Here is an 18,759-nt window from a genome sequence, read left to right on the forward strand (position 1 = left end):
AAGATAAATAAAATTGTTATGACAAATAGAATTAAAATGACTTACCAATATGACTTCTAGTGCAGGCAGTATGCCCATATTTGACAAAGTTTTGAAAAATGCATCTCTGTTTTGAGGTTGCAGTGTTTGTGAGAATGCACAAAACTCTTTCAGAAAATTTACCTGAAAACCAGGAATAGAGTAGTTTAGTAATTAAAAAAAAAAAAAAAAAGATTCACATGTCACTTTGTGGTAGCTGTCACATATTTTACAGATTTCTTACCAATTCCTGTCTTTTCTCCTCATCTGTGGCTTCATCTGTTAGTTGTGCAAACAAGTCTGTCAGAAATTTTTCATCTTCCTACAAAAGCAAAACAATACCATTTGTTTATTTGACAATATCAAAAGGCATCCAAGTATAATAAAAAATTCTTCTAGACCATGCTTCTTGGAATGAAGGGAACATATGTTTGTACACTGTAATTAATCACACCAGTATCAACTTTCTAACTCAATTTTCAAGTAAATTAATATGCATCTTGTTTTTGAGCTTTAATCATGTTCAGCATGCCTCTACCCCGAGAACAATTCACTCTCAATCATGATATTTGTTGCACTGCCTTTCTACTTTCTACTGCAACTCTCATTGTTTTGTCTTTGACTTCTTCAACTTCCTTCCCCCTTGTCACATGCCAGTCCCCCTAAATCACACTACCCTTGGTCAGCTGTTTACATACATTTATAAACAACGTCCCCCACACAGCCCTACACAGACACACACAGACATGCATATCTTTGGAATGTTATTAGATCTCTGAAGCAGAACAAAAGCAAGGACACAATGAAGGGAAAGCTGCTGAACAGCAGGAATGACGTGAGCTTCCTTCCTCCTCAATGTTGTGAAAAGAGTGAATTTTAGAGACCAAATGAAAACAACTGTTCCTATCGCATACAGAATTTATTGGACATTCTGGCTGACAGCAATCAAAACCCATTCCATTATTTTCACACAGCTGTATCTTAGCAAAACTACAAACAGCTCCAAACACATTACAAATATGTGTTTAGATTGAAAGAAGGAGCAATATTTAGCTTTCCATAACCTTTGAAGTCCTAACAACTAGGAGATTATTATGACAGAAATAAACATTCCCCCATCCTTTTCCCAGTGTTATGCAGTAGTAAGGCACCAGTTGCTTGAGAATGGTTCCAGTACAACAGTTACTAATACATTTTTTCAGAAAGCTGCCACTGTTGTTTCTTGTGAAGTCAGTCAGTGTGCAACATCCCTCCATCCCAAAACCACAGTGCCAGAAATCCCAAGCTGCTTTGCCCATGTTTACATTGCATAAAGCAAATCTACCAAAGTACTTCAGATACACACACATCGAATTTCTTGTGTTGTGAATTACCTCAGTACCTCATTCAGGCTCACCATGGGGCCCTGCTGAGGAAGTGAGTGCCTCAGTTCTGATAGCACACCATGCTAAGGCTGCTACAACACTGCCACAACACAACCAGCATCTCTACATAGCACTGTACAACACAGTTAAACCCACAACAGGTTGGCATGAGCTACTATATCTCACTGCATGATAAGGTAAACATTATATTTAGAATATGCCACCTTTTATCTTGTCTTATGCTGAGCTCTGCTCCTAACCTGACCCAACAGACAATGAAAAAGAGTGATTTCTGTACACAAGTTCAGGTGCTGTTTCAGTGACTGCAAAATCAAAACAAAAGGAGATAAGAGACGTCACTTGAAGTATACCAAAATTCACTCTGCAGGATCAAGCACAGATGTAAATTTTGACTTCCAGATATCAACAGTGAAATATGTTCAAAACAACGATTAAGGTATTTGATTTCAAGAAATATTACTTGAACTTTGATGGGAGAATGCAAGGGTGTTTGACTACCTGCTATTCAGCTGTTAGAAGGCTTTGTAAGTTTTCTGTTCTAATATTTAACTCCTTAGACATCACAGGTAACCTAAGTAACCCCAGTAGACATATTGACATATTTAGTCACTGAAATTAAAACAAACAAACAAACAAACAAACAAAACAAAACCCCATAAAAAGAACCTCCAGTTCTTTTGAAGAATATGCAGGTTCTTTTCCATGATTATCAGCGCATTTAAGAGAAGGCCACATAGTTTGATTTAATTTCTCTTTTCGCTATTTTGATCAAGATGTAGAACTAATCTTATCTATGAAAACTGGAAAGCATATCCCCTATTTTCATTCTCACTGTGAAAGCAACTTTTCACCTCTTCCATGATATCTGAGAGTAAGTGCAAGTCAACTATCTTAGGAGTGATCACTGTAAAAAAATAATGGAAACTTCAGCAGCAGACAATTATGGCTCTTACTTATGTAAGAGTATTGTACCTCTGGAAAAAAAATTAAAAAAGGCATACAATATTACCCAAAGTATCAAACTGGGAGGTTTATATTATGGAAGGAGGAGAGACCCTGTACTGTGAGTGCTTTGTGGGTCTCATTTATGGGTCTCTTCAGTGTCCCAGAGACAGCTGGAGGAGCTGCACATCTGGATCCAAGTGCCAGAGCAGCGCAGACAGGAACTGGCTGGGCAGGACCCCAGCTCAGCTCTGACCAGATCCTGCCACATCCCTGACTTGTCCAACATGTGGCTGTCTGCAGCAGAGGGCAACCCACTCACCCTGGGACTGGGCTTGCAAACATATGGGACTTGTAGAGGGAACCTTAAACTGGTGAGTGATAAAGACTTCAATGCTGACGATGTTTCAGGACAAATTTGCAGAAGTCCAGTACATAACTATTTTCCAGCATTCCAAATATAGACTACAATACAGTATTTTACAATTCTGCATTAAATATAATACTGGAACATATCTCCTCTTCCAAACTCCATTAAATACCTTGCACTTTTAATTAACAAGATTACCTGAAATCTCTAGGCTCCAGAACAACCATGATCTATTTAAAATCAGACAAATTAAAATGGATCTGAGTGATTGAAACATCCCACCCTTGCATGGATAATATGCAGTAAATGGCACTTACTCCAAGAAAATATTAACAACTTACTACTAGCTTCAAACTTTGGGCTTAGCCCTGAAGACCGTTCAGCATTTATCTCATTCCAGATGCTTAATGAAAGGCAGACAGGCTGCTGTTCATGAGAAAAGACCCAATTCTCTCACATATATAGAAGTGTCATTGCAAAGAACACTGTAAGTATACGATTCTCTCTCTCAAGCTGTAAAATTACTGACAAGGGCAATATATCTAAAGAAACATTCCTGAACAATACTGCCAAGGCCCGTGGAAATGCACAGTCTGAGAGCAGAGTTCACATATTTTAGAAGTCACAAAGCACCAACACAGAATGATAGAATTACACAAATTTGATTTTTTTTTTCCCAACTCGCAAAAATCCCTCAATGTGTCTGTGAACACAGTGCAAATGCCTAATTCTCTGCAGTATGTAGTCTTTTCACACAGACAAGTATCAAAACACATTTAGCTCTACCTTAGAAGCTGTGAAGGTCACAACTGTTTTCCAAGAAAACCAAACTGCAAACAATATTTTATGATGTAATTGTGGATTCTAGGTACTTTCCCCAGGCACAGAAAATAGCAGAAGTGCAATACTTAAACTATGTGTATACCAGACACTAAGTATATTCATTAATGCTTTGCAAGATCTAAGTAGATGCTTCTACATTTAATACATTTCAAAGCTCATGAAGATAAAAACAAGCCAGGCCAACTACTCACTGAATTATTTATGACTTTAAAAACCAGAAAACCCACAGAGAAGCTAGGGTCTCAAAAAAGGACACTATTTACATTTGTGATTCAACTTCCAAAATAGCCCTCCTCCTCCTGAAAGGCACTTGAAAAAAGGATTCTTCAAAACCAGGTCTCTCTTAAATATAATTAACATTCAGTTATCAGGTATTTTTGTGTCTGTGATTACAGATAAATGACGTAAAACATTCTTTTCTCCAAAAAAATAAAAAAGAAACTCAACACCACCCAAACCAGAAAGAGAGCACACATTCCATCCTATATTCCACCTCCATATTAATTTTGGGCAGGAACAATATTTTAGCCCATGAAGTGAAATTTTCATAAAATATTACTAGCAAACAGATAATTACCACTTCAAACACACATTCCTTCCTTCTACCACACAAAAGATTTCTTAGTTTAAAATCCCTTTGTATCAGACTGCCTTTCCACACATGCCTTCATCATGCACTACCTTCACTTGAATGAACATGCTGGAAATGTAACAAGATCCACCAAATGACTTTTGTAGCTTCTGAACACGTGAAAAATAATTTTCTACAATGAAGAAGCTAATCCCAAAAATCACAAGCATGCACTACTTGCAAATGTCTTCCACCAAGTCATTTCCCCCAGAACATGGTATCCTTTTGCACTTGATTGCAAGGTGAATTTTGCTGAAAGTAAATCTCCAATTATTCCTGAGCGAACTACTATAAGAAAGCAGACTGGATTTGGGCAAAACTACCAGTATGCACTTACACAACTCTTCCTCCAAAACAACTACAGATAATTGTGTTTGCATCCACAGGACTCTTAAGAATAAGCAACTATCTGTTAAACCACTTTCAAAATTAAAACCTGCCTATCATTACACATTAATACAGTAAAATATACAAATATACCAAAATACCTGCAATTTTTAAGCTCTTGAAAAGGGATATACGGACTATCAGTAATATGACTTCTGTATTTAAAAAATTCTGATTTACCAGTACAATAATACCATCTCATCACTGCTCTACCAGGCACAAAAGCTATTTCAACATTTGTCCAGTTTTCCCCTTCTGCTCTCCACTTTACTGAAAATTAAAGACCTTGAAGTCTATATGCACGTTTCCAATTAGTAATCCTAATTTCCTTTATCCTGGAACATAAAGATATTGCATGATCTTGCTGGCAAAAAGAACACACCAATGAGAAAAGGGGGAGAGAACAGAAGGAAATAGTGTTTGCTCACTCTATGGCGCAGTTTTGCAAGATTTTTTTTTTTTTTAATGAACTAGTTAATAACACAAAGGGAAAGAACTGGTGGCCTCCAGTGTGCTCATTAGTATATATATTTTTTTAATTGCAAAAGAGCGTCATATAAAGCAAGAAACACCACTTACCTGTCCCACCCCCACTCTCAAAACTTGGCCAATTCCATGTTTCAGCAAGTTTCTTGGTGGCTATGACATCTCAAGACTAGAACAGGCTGGACCCCAAGCAGTAAGAGTATATTAGGAGGGGCTGAAATTGCAAAAAAATGCAATTCATATCTTACATGTATCTTACACATCGTGAATGAGAAAATCTGTAATTTTCACAGCAGTCAATTCTGCAGTCTGGGAATACTGTTTTCGTGGCTTTACTATTCATCATGCAACAATGGTTTCTAGTTTAGTGAGATGACAACATGCTCACTTAAAACTTCCTATCTTATAAAATTAAACCACAAACAAACTTACCTCCAGTTCTCAGAAAAGCCCATCAATATAAGAATACTTTTATAAAACTTAGGAGAAAGCTACCTTCATGAAGAAGGAAGGAAGAAAATGGTTCATAACCCTAATGCCAAAGGTTACCTATTTTCTGGTTTTGGTTTTAGCACAAAAGGGCAACAGTTATTTTACCTACCAAAGAAAGCACAATGACTGAAGCGAGCATCTTCCATGACTACAGAATTAATTTTTTTAATACATGCAAAGTCTTTCTAATAAAGCAAGAACTCTGAAGAATCAGCATATTCTCATCTTCAATACTAATTATAACTGAAAAACTGACTTTAAATGCCAGTGACCTTTAATGACCGTAAATGGCCTACCTTGACAGTAAATGCCTTAAATAAAACACAGTGGTAGTTTTGAGTAAAGTCACTCAGCTTGTCAAGAAGCATAAGACACAATCTGTACAGTTTTGTACAAACTTCTGTTCACTTCTCTGAAACTACAGTCTGGCTGGGTTAACTGAGATGAGAGTACTGTAAGGTGCCATTTTGGTTAATATACAGCCTGTCATGGAAAGGTCTTATTACAGCTCTTTTCCATGATGTAGGTACGAGTTTTTCTTTTCTGTTCCTTCACAGCCAGAGAGAGAGAGACAAATGAACAGAATACCCAACAACTCAGCTGTACACACAAGAGTTGCAGGATGCCATGGGATATCAGCTACTCAGGGAGCTTACTTTTATCCTGCCAAGTGAAACTTCCCAAAAAGACATCTCTTTTATCACATCCTCAATGGTCCAACACAGACAGCCTAAAGTCAACAGCAGAGGCATTAAAAGCCTTTTTTATTCATCTGCTAGGAACTTGAGACTCGTCCATGGCTTCCAATAAACTACCATGAGGCAACCCAGAGTCTCTTCAATTAATAATGACTTCTAAAAGAAACCACGTCTTAAGTACACATGTAAGGTTAGTGAGCACCAAGATCTCAGAAGATCCAAAATAACAAATGCCAGGAACTACAGAGAACTAGACATCCTTCATGCAGTAACACCCCCTCACTCATACAAGTATTGTAATACCAACTACAGGAACACGATGTTAAACCACACACAAATGGAAGAAAGCCCTTAGGAATTAGTTACAGAAGTGAAATCAACAAAATCAGTCTTTTAATGCAGTTCTTAGAGCATTATTTATTCCGTGTAAAGAAATAGGAACAAATAGCATCATATGTTTTATACACAGACTGTAGGAATGGGGGATGAAATGAAACTAGAGTGCAGAGATTACAGAAAAGTGCAATTTGCTTTATTGGCTTATTGCTTTTTAAATAAATAAATGCCAGGTAAGTAGGCTGAAACCCTGGGTCAGAGCTACATTGCAAGAACTTGAAAAATCAATCAATCAATCAAACAAGCCTTTTAAACTCTTAGAAATGCAATGGACACATAATTTGTGAGTGTTTTTTAATTCCCTCAAACCCAAAAACTGATCAAACACGTCATATTATTTCTGACAGATTCTTACTTAAAAACTTAGGGAGTTCTCCCTCCTTGCTAAAGAGCTGTACTGTGAAAGTACTACAAAATGCAGTATAGCACAGGGTATATTATCTTTCTTGTGTGCTCTCATTCTGGGCTCCTCAAAGCTGTGGAAAGCACTTCAACAATTCCAAATGTTTATCTAACTTTGAAATGCAATGTTAATTCTTCTGGCTCCAACACACATGAAGTATACGTTATTCTCAACCACAGAGAACAGCAGTGAAGATAACATTGAAAAATTTGCTGTCACACAACAAATCAAAATCAGATCTGAGCCTTTATTTCAACTGTAAACTGCAACTAACAAGTTTGGCAACAACACAAAACCTTGATATTGTAACTTAAACCTACCCAACAGCTATTAACCTAACACAAGTCGTAAGAGACAGAAAAAAGGGAACTCATCAGTCTTTATTCCTCAATAAAGTCATCTCAGGATGTATGGCAAACACACCCATAATGATTTTGCAGGATCAGACCCTCTTTTTCCTTGCCCAGTTATCTTTTTTGAAGCCCAAGATCTCTCTCAGAATCAGCCACTGTCACCAAGACTCCTGAAAAATTTTTCCCCTCCTCCTCCTCAAGTCAAAATATATAATCATCAGAAATTTGCTTTTAGCAACACTTGCAAAGAGGGCAAGACATTTTTGAGACAACAGTCATAGCGGATGCTCCAGTTGAGAATCCTGAAATGAGTCTTTTTCAACATTCTCTCAAAGTCAGACTTGTAAACTTCTTCAAAGTAGCAACTCCAAAATGCTTAAGGTCTTCCGAATGTTTTAGATAAGCAACCGTGACTTTGTTTATCAAGGACACACATCCAGACATGAACAGTTTGGTTCACCTGGACATAAGCTGGGGCCTGGTACTACTGACGATGCCCAAGGTGTTTCACCTGACAGATTAAAGCTCCAAGAGAGTGGATTAAGTAATATCAGTATTCTGATAACAGAGTGCAATGGCGGGAAAGTTGTGAGGCCTAGTTTTGACAATTATTTGCTCTAGGAGCTTGCAAAAGGAATTTTCACTCCTTTGCTATATATTTTCCATTAAATTATACAGGGTACATCCTGAGAGTCAAACTGAAAACATGATTAAAGTAATCAGTGACATTGAACACTTCGTCCATTTCTCCAGATCAGACAGCCCCTACAAAAACATTGACTATTAATTTATTAAACTCTGGGAGAAATAAGATAATGATAATTAACTTCGACAAACCAAAATACATGTGCTGTAACACTTTGCTGAGTTAGCTGAAAGTTCCCCTTACAGAGATGTGCCACCAACTTCTAACACCATTCAGAAAGTTCATAGGTTGGTGCAGAACACCTAAGGCATTGGTAAGCTATGTAAATAATCTCTTCACATTTGCAGTAAGACATATTTCATGAAAAACTGGTGATTCCAAGCACCATTATTTAGGGATCTATTAAGACAAACTAAGAAAACATTCAAGCATCTGAAGTGGTCTCATGTTCTGAATCTGTACTTTCCAAACAGCTAATTTAATTACTTCAAAATTAGCAACAGCTACATTGTGGTAGGAGATTATATTGTGAAATTTAGGCAAAGTGATTTTTTCATGGTAACATGACAAAAGATATCCCTAAGTCTAGTGACTATAAAGTCCCAAAATACAAACCCAAAAACCCTCAAAACTCCTATTAAAATTAAATATTCAAGGTGCAAACAGTATTGTTCATTCCAAAGAACCTCATTCAATATTCTACAGTTTTGCTCCCTTTAGATCACTTACACAGCATCTAGTCCAAATCCAGAAATTAAAGGATGTGTATCTGACAACTCAGTACTCAAATCCATGCCTTTTCTGTCACAGTCCACAATCATCTACAGAATCACAGAAGTGAAGGTTCCACCAAAGCGCCTCAATCTTTCCAGGAATAATCACCTGACTTTCTTTGCCCAAGCACAAGTAAGAGACTATGAATTTTCAAAACTTACCTGTAACATGCCAACTATTTCCACTTTATTAAAAAAGATGAAAGAATGAAGTGTTGATAGCATATTTTCCTCAAAAACTGAGGGAGTGGGTAGTACCATATCTTGAATATACTGTACTCTGTATGTCTGATGTATTTTTTGCTTCAGCTCTGGATCAGATATAGGTATCACCTCTTTAAATTTTGCTGTTTTAGTCAGAAATTCCCTGTGTTTCCGTGACTGTGATAAAGACGGATCATATTCTAGGCATCCAATTACATCCATTATACATTCCTCGGAAAACATGACTTCAAAAAGTGCAGTTCTGTTCAAAAGGAAAATTCCCTTAATAATTTCGTATAAGTGGTGTAGTCCTTCAATGTTCTCCAAGTCTTCGCACACATGAAAAATTTCTAAGAGCTTCTTAATATAACCCTCATTTTCCAGTGCTAGCGCGAGTTTTTCACGGCGTAAGGGTGAAGGCAGGGAAGATGCCACGAGTTCTGCGATTTCTTCTAGTCGGCTGAGTTCACAGGATGGCAATTCTAGACCTGGTGATGACATATCATCAAAGCGCTCCTCCTCAGATTCATCAACGAGATCCTGAGTAATATCGACAGAAGGGTCTTTGCCTTGAACCTGCAAAATAAGATGTGTCAAAAAGTGGAGTTTAATTTTACTGTTATTTGAATGCTTTTTAAAAAATACCATTTAAGTATCACATATTTTAAATTTGTATGGGCAAAACAGAAATGCAAATCTAGTCTGACATTGAGTATAGCTGGTTTGGAAAATAAAAGAGATAATGAGAAGACTTCTTCAAATACAAAGCTTTATAGAACTGTCTCTACATCAGACATTTAACTTTATTTATTTTTTAAGAATGGGAGGAAGAATAAGAAAAAAACCTACATTTTCTGAGTACTTCAAATAAAAACAGAAATTTGCAATTATTAATATGGACGGCAACTTCTTAATAGACTACTGAACTAAGCTGTTTGTTTCCCGTCTTTATTCTCTGCAGACAGATTTTCATATGCTAATCGGTACTACATTATTCTAGTGATAGCTTTAAACATTTATCTATAGGCTATTAACTGCTCTTGATGCTTTTCAAAGCTTCCACTACCTCAAACAGAGGAGAGAGGCCAGTCTTGCTAATTTATCTGTTGTTTTCAGTTCTGGAGAGCTGCAAGTCAAAATCTGTTACTGTGCACTTCCTGAATACTCAACAGAGACACAGAATCTTCTCTAAAGAACAATAAAGCTCAAACCAACACTGACAAAATAATAGAGGAAAACCGACTGTCAGAAAAATAACGCACAGGACTTGCAAAAATCTCTCCAGAGATACGAGGAAACTATGGAAAGTATGAATTAGTAAAAAAAATGCACAGATGCCTGGGCACCAGAGTGTATCAGCTTTTATGACATCTTAATTTTAGCATCTGCTTGGAATCTGATGTCAAATTCAGAAAAGCGCTGCTGAGCAGAACAGTAGAAGGTGCCGCTATTTTAAATCTTGAAATTCAGCAAAAAAAACCTGGGAGAAATAATGCTTCATTTATAACAGCAAGCCTATACTCAGAATGGTGCTAGACCAGCAACCACTTTCTCTATAAATGGAATCAAAGCTTTCCTTTTAGAAGAAGTTTTAATGACTGAGGAAGCTTAAGATCTATAAAGTACACTAGACACAATTACAAAGCATGGCCTCAAAACAGGATAGAAAGACACTGGTTTCCTACAAAAATATTAGATCTTTACATGAGGGTGGGGAAACTGGGCTTCTCATCTGGGTGTTTCCTAAGAACAAAACTTTCCCCTTTCCCTACTTTGTTTCTGTCCCCAGCTTTTGGGCCATTGACTGCTAGGGTTCTTGGAAATGTTTCTGTACTTATGTAAATAAGTGGTAAACTGCTGAAAAGACTCATTCTTAAAAAAAAATGAATAATCAATACACATGTAATTGTGAAACCAGATTTGTTTTGCTTCATTTCTGAAATTACTGAAAACAAACTTCAAAAGACAGAGTGGGGAGAGATAGATGTTTGTTAAGAACAGAAAGAGAGTGCAGAGAGAGATTTTGAGCAATTTAGAGAAATCTCACATGCTGTAGCACAAAATTAAGAGAAGCTGTAACGCTTGGAAGGGAGGAAAAAGCCCAAACAAGAACTGAAAAAGTGAACTAACACCAGTGAATATACTAATTAAAATCTTTTGTGTCAATAGTTAATACCTGAACAAATATTATTCACAAACAACACTGATTCAATGACTAAACAGTCACCTGGCTGTAGTGGCAAAACATATGTTAAAATATATACATGCTACGTATACATTGTTTGATTTCTTAAAACATTATCTTTATGGTGATGATACAGGGATGGAGCTATCTCCCACTATCAGACTAATCAAAAAAGTTATGTTGAATAGAAAGATCTGAAAATGCTCTAAAAAAGTACCCAAAACTTAGATTAGGTCTGTATTAAATTTGTAGAGGAAGGAGAAAGTTTTAAAATTGAAAAACGCAAAGTTTGGGAGAGTTGGCTATAATGGTAGTTTTTTACTTTCTATCTACTATTGTTCAAACTCTCAGAACAGCCTGTAAGTTTTGAACACAAACATTTAGATGAATTAGGTTGTCTCAATCTTACATTTATCAAACTTACCTGACATATTTTTTCCCATATTTCATCACAACCTGCTTTTTCTTGAAAGCTAAGTGCCAAATCATAATTTTCAGCTTCAGACCACACAATCAAGGTATCCTTTAAAAAGAGGAAGAGTATTTTTAGGCAATATATTTCATATTTCATTAACCTAAATAGTGTTTAAAGAGTAAAATTTTAAAATAAAAACAGCCTGACACCTAATTATGATAGGACAGTATTACAACACAAATGTAACCATCACACTTCATAAAATTTTTATATGTTTATATGATTAAAAACATTCCTGCATAAATCAGAAGTTCCAGAAAGATTTCTAAAGTCTTTGTTCTTATTTTATGTGACCATAATATTGTAAAAAAGTTTGCCCTAGAAAATGCACTTCTACCTCAGTGTATTCTCTAATAAAACACAGTAACAAAAGCAACAGGTTTTGTGGGGGTTGTGTTAGGGGTTTCTTTAACATTTCATTTCGACCACATAAAACTGTGATTTCACTGTAGGATGAAAGTTACAATATTTTTTTTCATTTTTGTAGGCCCCAGAAGACACTCTGCTAATGCACAGAACAGCTGTTTAAAAGCTAGTCCCAAGATGGCTACAAACTTTAAAGAGGAGAAACACCACAGTTTACTGCCTGGAACTACAGGCACCCACTACACTGAACCACACATGAGAGTTTTACTTATTCCAAACTACAATTCTGGAAGGAAGTTTTGCCCTAGAAAAATACTTGAAACGACTTCTAGAAAAACTAGAAACTACTTGAAACTATGCTTAGCTATGTCCACTTCCTTGACACTGAAGCTCTCATCAACTTACTAGGACAGTTCACGAGTTTATCTGAGCCCTCATATTGCATGCAAAACCAATATATAAAGGTGGAAGCTGTGCTGCGAGCAGCAATGTCACACACTCTGACAAGGTATTTGATGAAGTAGTTTACAGAGAGTCTACTAAATAACTCCAAGAATAACTAAATAGAAAATAAAGCTCAATTAATAAAAGAATAAAATAAAATTAGCATTGTTTTCATGTATTGAATCGAGTTTTATTGTTAGTCCTTTGTCTTCCTGTAACAGCTGAAATATAGCCACAGTAAATACACACAGCTCCATGAAACTGCATTATTTCAGCCAAGTGCTAAACCATGCATTCACTCACTAGGACAAGAGACATGAGAATTTTTCTTATACCTAAAATACAGAGTTTCTACTTCATTAAGTACAGATTTTGCTTAGAGTGATATTAAAATGACTACTGACAATAAAAAGAAACCTTACTTACCTTTAGATTTTGATATGCACTTACTAGAAAACACCTTAAACTAAACTGTTATCTAAACAGCACAATCAATCAGCCAGCTCCAATGGGATTGTCAAGCAATACAATATAATCAATTTGCCATTACCAGAGCAGCTATACTGCTTCAGAGGCACTAATGGCTTTACCTTGTAAATGGCAAATAATTTACCTTTTCCTTTTCCAAAGGGTTGAGGAAGAGGTGGTACACAGAAGAAAGGGATTTAGGAAGACCACCTCCAAAATACAAAAGGAAGAAAAAAAAATCATAATTAATAGTTTATTCTCTACAAGACAGGTCATGGAGCAAATTCTCTGGTAATAACAGATTGACAGCGCCTGGTACTGCTGACTCCAACAGAGCGAAAAAAAAAAAATTAGTTTGCAAAAATCTGAAAAGTGAAGATCTCAAACAAAAAGTTTTTCCATTTACCATCTTTAGAAAACAGTATGTACCTTAGTGCATGTTAAGTGTAGGTATCACATTCAAATTCTAATACATTTATCTCTCCAACTGTATTTTTACTGCAGTAATTTACAAGGCCACTCTCTCCTTAGCTTCACACTGAGTAGTGCTTATTTAATTAAAAAACCCAACAAACCCTAACATTTAAGTAGACCCTAGCAGAAATTGCAACATTCTCATCTAATTACATTTCCATCCAGATGAAAGTAGTTAGATTTCTAAGTAAGTCATTTCCAAAAGACCAAAATGTATTTTCTTCTTGATAAAGAGCACAACTAACAAATGGGGAAATGACTGAAAGAACACTATTAAGGGCAGTGCTATTTACATTAACGGCTTAAGTTGAATAAACAAAAGCTCTAAATCTCTGAATAAAATCCAGCAACAGATAAAGACAGAAAAAGGAAGGCAGGCAGAGAAAAATGAAAGAGAAGACAGAAATTTAAACCTGCTTTTGAAAATTACAGTCACAGATGTAGAAAAGTGTATTTGGCCATAGCATAGCAATTTTTCTCTTTAACAAGATCATCTACTACTAAAATGGAAGCTCACACCTCCATACAGTCTGATTTTTTTTAGTTATTTCTTCTTTGAAAAACTTAAAGAAATCATCTGAGCAGCAGAACAATCATCGTCTAGTTTCTTTTATCAGAATTAGAAAAGTGTTTTCCAATTGCCAATATTAAAATTTGAAGTTATTAGTATCTATTGTCTTAGCACAGAAGGGTTTCATATATTATGGTTCCTCAACAGAAATCTACCAACTGCTGCTCTGTGGATCTTTAGTAAACTGTATTTCTTTCTTGAATGAAAGGCCTTTTAAAAAGAGAACATGAAACAAAAAGCACTTCACTCTGTTGCACAGTATACAGTTTTGTCTAACTTTAAATTCACTGTTAAATGCAGACAGTTGTGACTATAATTTCTTTTCAATCCTACAAAGCTTATAATAATCAAAAAGAGCAGTACAAGACTTATACATGCATGAAGAAATGACTGAAGGAAATTCCAGATGGAGTTAAAGACAGAAGAATCACATCAATAACAGTCTACTTTCTGATTATTTTATTGAAAGAAATCTTTGTACGTGCTTGATCTGACATTTCCTCAGTGTAAGTTGAGTCCACTAACTACTCTGGATCTCTCAGCTATGGAATTGGAGTTTCTGTTGCTTCCCAATGTCAAATAATACTCCTTGAAACTTCCAGAAAGCAACTGAAATTTCTTAAGACTGCCTCCTCCATTCAAAGAGAAAACAGGAGTAAGGATAAATATGCTTAGTAATAGTGGCTACTGGTTAAAGAACTAAGGAGGTATGTCTTGCACATTACATCTTGGTGACCACAAAATCCTCAATTTCATTTGATACACAATAGCAGTTCTGGCTCAGATGGAGCAAAGACATGTCCTTTGTTGTTGAATTTCATAAAAAATATTAGCATCTACACACAAGGAACTGGATGGGATAACTGCTCTTATTTTGTTCTTTGTAAACAATTAAAATGTGAAACTGCACTATTAAATCAAAGCTACACTGTGTTAACTGTCACAAACCTGGATAAAGGTTTTATTATTGAAGGATCTTATACTGAGTTCTCTGTGACAACCTCAGCATTGTAGCTCCTCATATTTTCAAGATGCATCACAGTTCTTGGCAAGATCTTTTTAAAATAGAGTGATAATCAGGAGCTATTTACGCAGAGTTCATGATCTTACTCAAAGATTGAAAAATCATTTTCTACTTCACAAAAAAAACCTCTTGGCAGTAGTGCCAGTTGGAATTGCTATCTTAGCCCGTACAAAATTTGCTGTCTCCTTAGGACCATTTACATGAATTTGTTTTCTGTTACAATAGTGCTCATTATGACTGTGCATATAAAATGAGAAATTAAAAAAATTAACCAAAATTTCTGAGTATGGCTTCCTTTTAGGAGACCTATGTACTTAACATTTCCATAAAGAGGTATCAATCATTTCTATGGGTGGAGAATAGCTTTGTACACTAGTTCTTATAAGGGCATAGTCTGAGGCAAAAATTCAGAATCCAATCAGTGATTCCTGGGCTGCTTCTCTCTCTGCTGGCTGCATCAAGCCCACAAGTTCTGGTTAGAGGTTCTCCAGAGGCACTGCTGTGTGCTACAGTTTTATCTGAGACATCATGCTCAGAAGCTAACCTGCAATAATTTAACCCAGGAAACAGTGGCAATTGCACTGAAGAAAGATAGGGTTTAGTATCTACCCTATGATTTTCATTTTTTTGAAACTACTGCCAAAAGGCTTCTGACTTACCTTAAGAGTAAAAAGTTCTTGATACAAATTATCAGTCTGAAGTTCTTGCTACAGCACTCACTAAAGGTCAACTTTTACTAGACATTAAATCAGTTTTATTTAACTATTTGAAAGCTGATTAGTAGGTGTCTTGTACAGGATTCACACAAATCTCCAAAGCAAGCTCTGGGATTTCATAATGAAGAATTTCAGAGCAACTAGTATTCAGGATTTTACTCTGCTATGATTAAATTAACAAAACTGTTACTGTTTGACAATGGACTCTCACTGCTGTTCATCTCCAGGGACAAGTTTTCTCCATAGCTCCAAAACATTCTCTTGGCAGCTCTATGAGATTTAATCTACACTCAAGAAGTAGGGATGCCCTAAATTTGGTAAGTATTTCATAAATTATTTTTTTTTTAGTCTTAAAAAGCAAATGAATCTCTTCCTATTAGCCCTCACATGGTTCAGGCTTATGACACTTTCCTGGCCCACACAAGGTTCAGCACAGTTAGGCTGTTTCTTCCCTCTTGGACTGCCTTGGATTGCTACTTCCTCATCTAATTCCTTAGATTGTTTACAGTCACAGACACTTCCCTGGACATGCCAAGCCACCTTTCAGCATCCTGTTATCTAAATACTTCCAATCAAAAGTACAGCTCCAAAATTTCAGGTTTCGCTTTACAAAATAAACTATTTGCACTACCCAGATTTTTGAAGTTAAATATAAGTTAGCGTGGCAGGTCATGGCAGAATCTTCAAGCTAAAAAAAACCCACCCAAGTAATGCAATATAAAGTTTCAATTCTGCATTTGGTTTCATGCACTTTTCCACCTACAAGCTGGTTATCTGGACATGCTAACAATTTACTCAAAAAAACTGATTAACATGTCAAAGGCATACACAGACTGTGTTCCACTAGCTTGTGTGAAAGGTCAACAGTCATACACAACTTTTCAGTTAGTGATTTCATAGCTGTATTCCCATAAATCACACAAGGAATAAAATCAGTTTATTAGTTCTGCAGCAGAAACTTGACTTACTGGCCATACTTTGTGTCCTGGGGTGACTTTATGATGCTGAACTGTATCCTCATATGTCTGTTTAACCCAGAAATAAGTTTTGCTCCCTTAAAACTAGATCTGAGAGTGAAGGGGGGAAGAAGGAGAAGCAGTGGAATGTCTGAGGTGGTTTTATTCAAAACATAGAGATAAGAGTTTCAGCTTTTCTCTCTACGGACTGCGTTGTCTGCAGCCCAGAGAAGCAGGAGAGAGCTCTCCTTTGCTCTTTAGTTTCCAGTTAGCTGAGGCAGAGATGTTGCCCAGACTGTGGCTTTTCTTTTTCCTGGAAATGATCAGCCCTTCTCTGGACTGAAAACCCAGAAGAACACCGGGAGCTCACACCTGTGGCCCACAGGGGCCCAGGCCGCAGCATTTTCCCGCACAGGAAGGACAGGTAAGAGACTGAGCGAGCCGAGCTACACCCCACAACAAGGACTTTCTGAATTTGCCATCTCTTCAGAACAGCAAGATGTTTTATTGTTTAATATTATTAATTTTTTATGCTTGTGAATACTTTGCTTGTTAAATAAATGGTTTTTCTACCACTTTTCACCAAGGAAATCTTTTCCCAAATCAGATGGGGGAGCGGCCACTTGAATCTGCTTTATAGAGGAACCCCCTTGGAAGTTTCTTCCCAAACTTGTCCCTAAACCAGGATACTCAGCAAAAGCAGAAAAATCAGAATGCACAGGAAAACAGAAATGAAGGAAAAGAAACCTATGTTAATTTAAAATAGATGAACCCCACCTCAAACCCAAGAGCAACCCACCTTCCCCTTGTTTATTCCCTCACCCCACAAAGCTACACACTCTTCCTTACTATCTTAGCAACAATATGCACAAATTTTATTGAAATAGTTTCACTGTTGGCTTGCTTGTCATGACAGCAAGGGTTCTATGAAGTTCATCTTCTCTGAGCATTCAGTTAGTGCCCTTTTGGATAGTTTCAAAACATGGCTTTTTTATTAGTAAATCTGCTCTCCCTTATTCACTCTTCATTATGGTCACCTTCAGGTTACAAGCTAGTAGACAGTATTCTGGATGAATTTTAGCTTTTTATTCTTGTGAGGAACTGGAAAAGAGACTGCAAAAGTGAAGGACACAAGACACCTCTAGGGCAGAGGCAAGACACTGTAGGTGGAAGCTGTAAATTACTCAAGTCTTCTTTGTATTAGGCACAGAAAGGGATGGATACTTCATCACTGTGTTACAGGATGCATGTGGATGCATCTAAAAAAGCTGAGAATACAGGTCTTTACTGTTCTATTTTTTAAGCATTGCCAAAGTATACTGAAAAGCTCTACCTCATCCACACCCGTATTAGGTTTCTCCCTAGGTAAATGCTATGTGTATAGAGAGGTTTTTAATCATTTAGGGCTGCTATAGGAAACGGCACCGTACTAATATAGTAGTGCAATTATTCATTTTCCGAATAAGGATCACTTGTTTAAGAACAGCATCTCTGTCATTAACATTCTGAAATTTCAATGCCTTAAACCCCCCAAACCACAATTAAATATATTCTACCTTTACTAGTATATTATGAAAACAACCAACAACGGAAGAAAAAACCAAGTATTCCATGTGTGACCCAGCAATGCTTTGTATAATTAAATTCCACTTACTAAACAAAATTTGCTTTTAAGGTGAATGCTACTACTTACCCAGTAATTAAATCCAGTAATATTCCATGGCAAATTATAGGACCATTATTGTAACATTTTAAAATAAAAATGCCAAAAAATTTAACACAGAGCTGTAAGCAAGAATACAAATCAGGTGGTCATGTGGCCGTACTGTGCAAATTTTGCTTTTTCCGAAGAAGTTTCTACCTACAAATAGTACTTTATCATAAGAAGTTAAAGTACTATTTTTGGGCCACAGAACATTAGTTTCTCAAGTTGTTTTCCTTCTAGCTTTTTTCCTCGTATGGCTTACTTTCTTCTAGTTCTAGTATAAACAGTGATGAGTGTGCCAGGAAGTGCATGGTTCAAAGCATCATCGAACTTCCACTGGTAGCAATT

At 36.4% G+C, this 18,759-nt stretch overlaps 1 protein-coding gene across 4 annotated transcripts in view; it reads right to left on the bottom strand.

Annotated features, from left to right (window-relative positions):
* Nucleotides 1–18,759, bottom strand: part of PPP4R3A (protein phosphatase 4 regulatory subunit 3A) — a 41,375-nt gene that overhangs the window by 11,076 nt on the left and 11,540 nt on the right. For 2 of the 4 annotated variants that reach the window (XM_050974704.1, XM_050974705.1), the window contains exons 4-8: nt 13,111–13,175; nt 11,637–11,735; nt 8,986–9,603; nt 263–340; nt 46–162 (exon numbers count right to left, since the gene is read on the bottom strand). In XM_050974704.1, the coding sequence (XP_050830661.1) occupies nt 46–162; nt 263–340; nt 8,986–9,528 (738 nt within the window). In that variant the 5' untranslated portion in view covers nt 9,529–9,603; nt 11,637–11,735; nt 13,111–13,175. The remainder of the gene's footprint in view (nt 1–45; nt 163–262; nt 341–8,985; nt 9,604–11,636; nt 11,736–13,110; nt 13,176–18,759) is intronic. The other 2 variants (XM_009101808.4, XM_050974706.1) reach the window with 1 other exon arrangement.

Source organism: Serinus canaria, chromosome 5, assembly GCF_022539315.1.
Source record: "Serinus canaria isolate serCan28SL12 chromosome 5, serCan2020, whole genome shotgun sequence".
Classification (NCBI taxonomy): Eukaryota; Metazoa; Chordata; class Aves; order Passeriformes; family Fringillidae; genus Serinus; species Serinus canaria.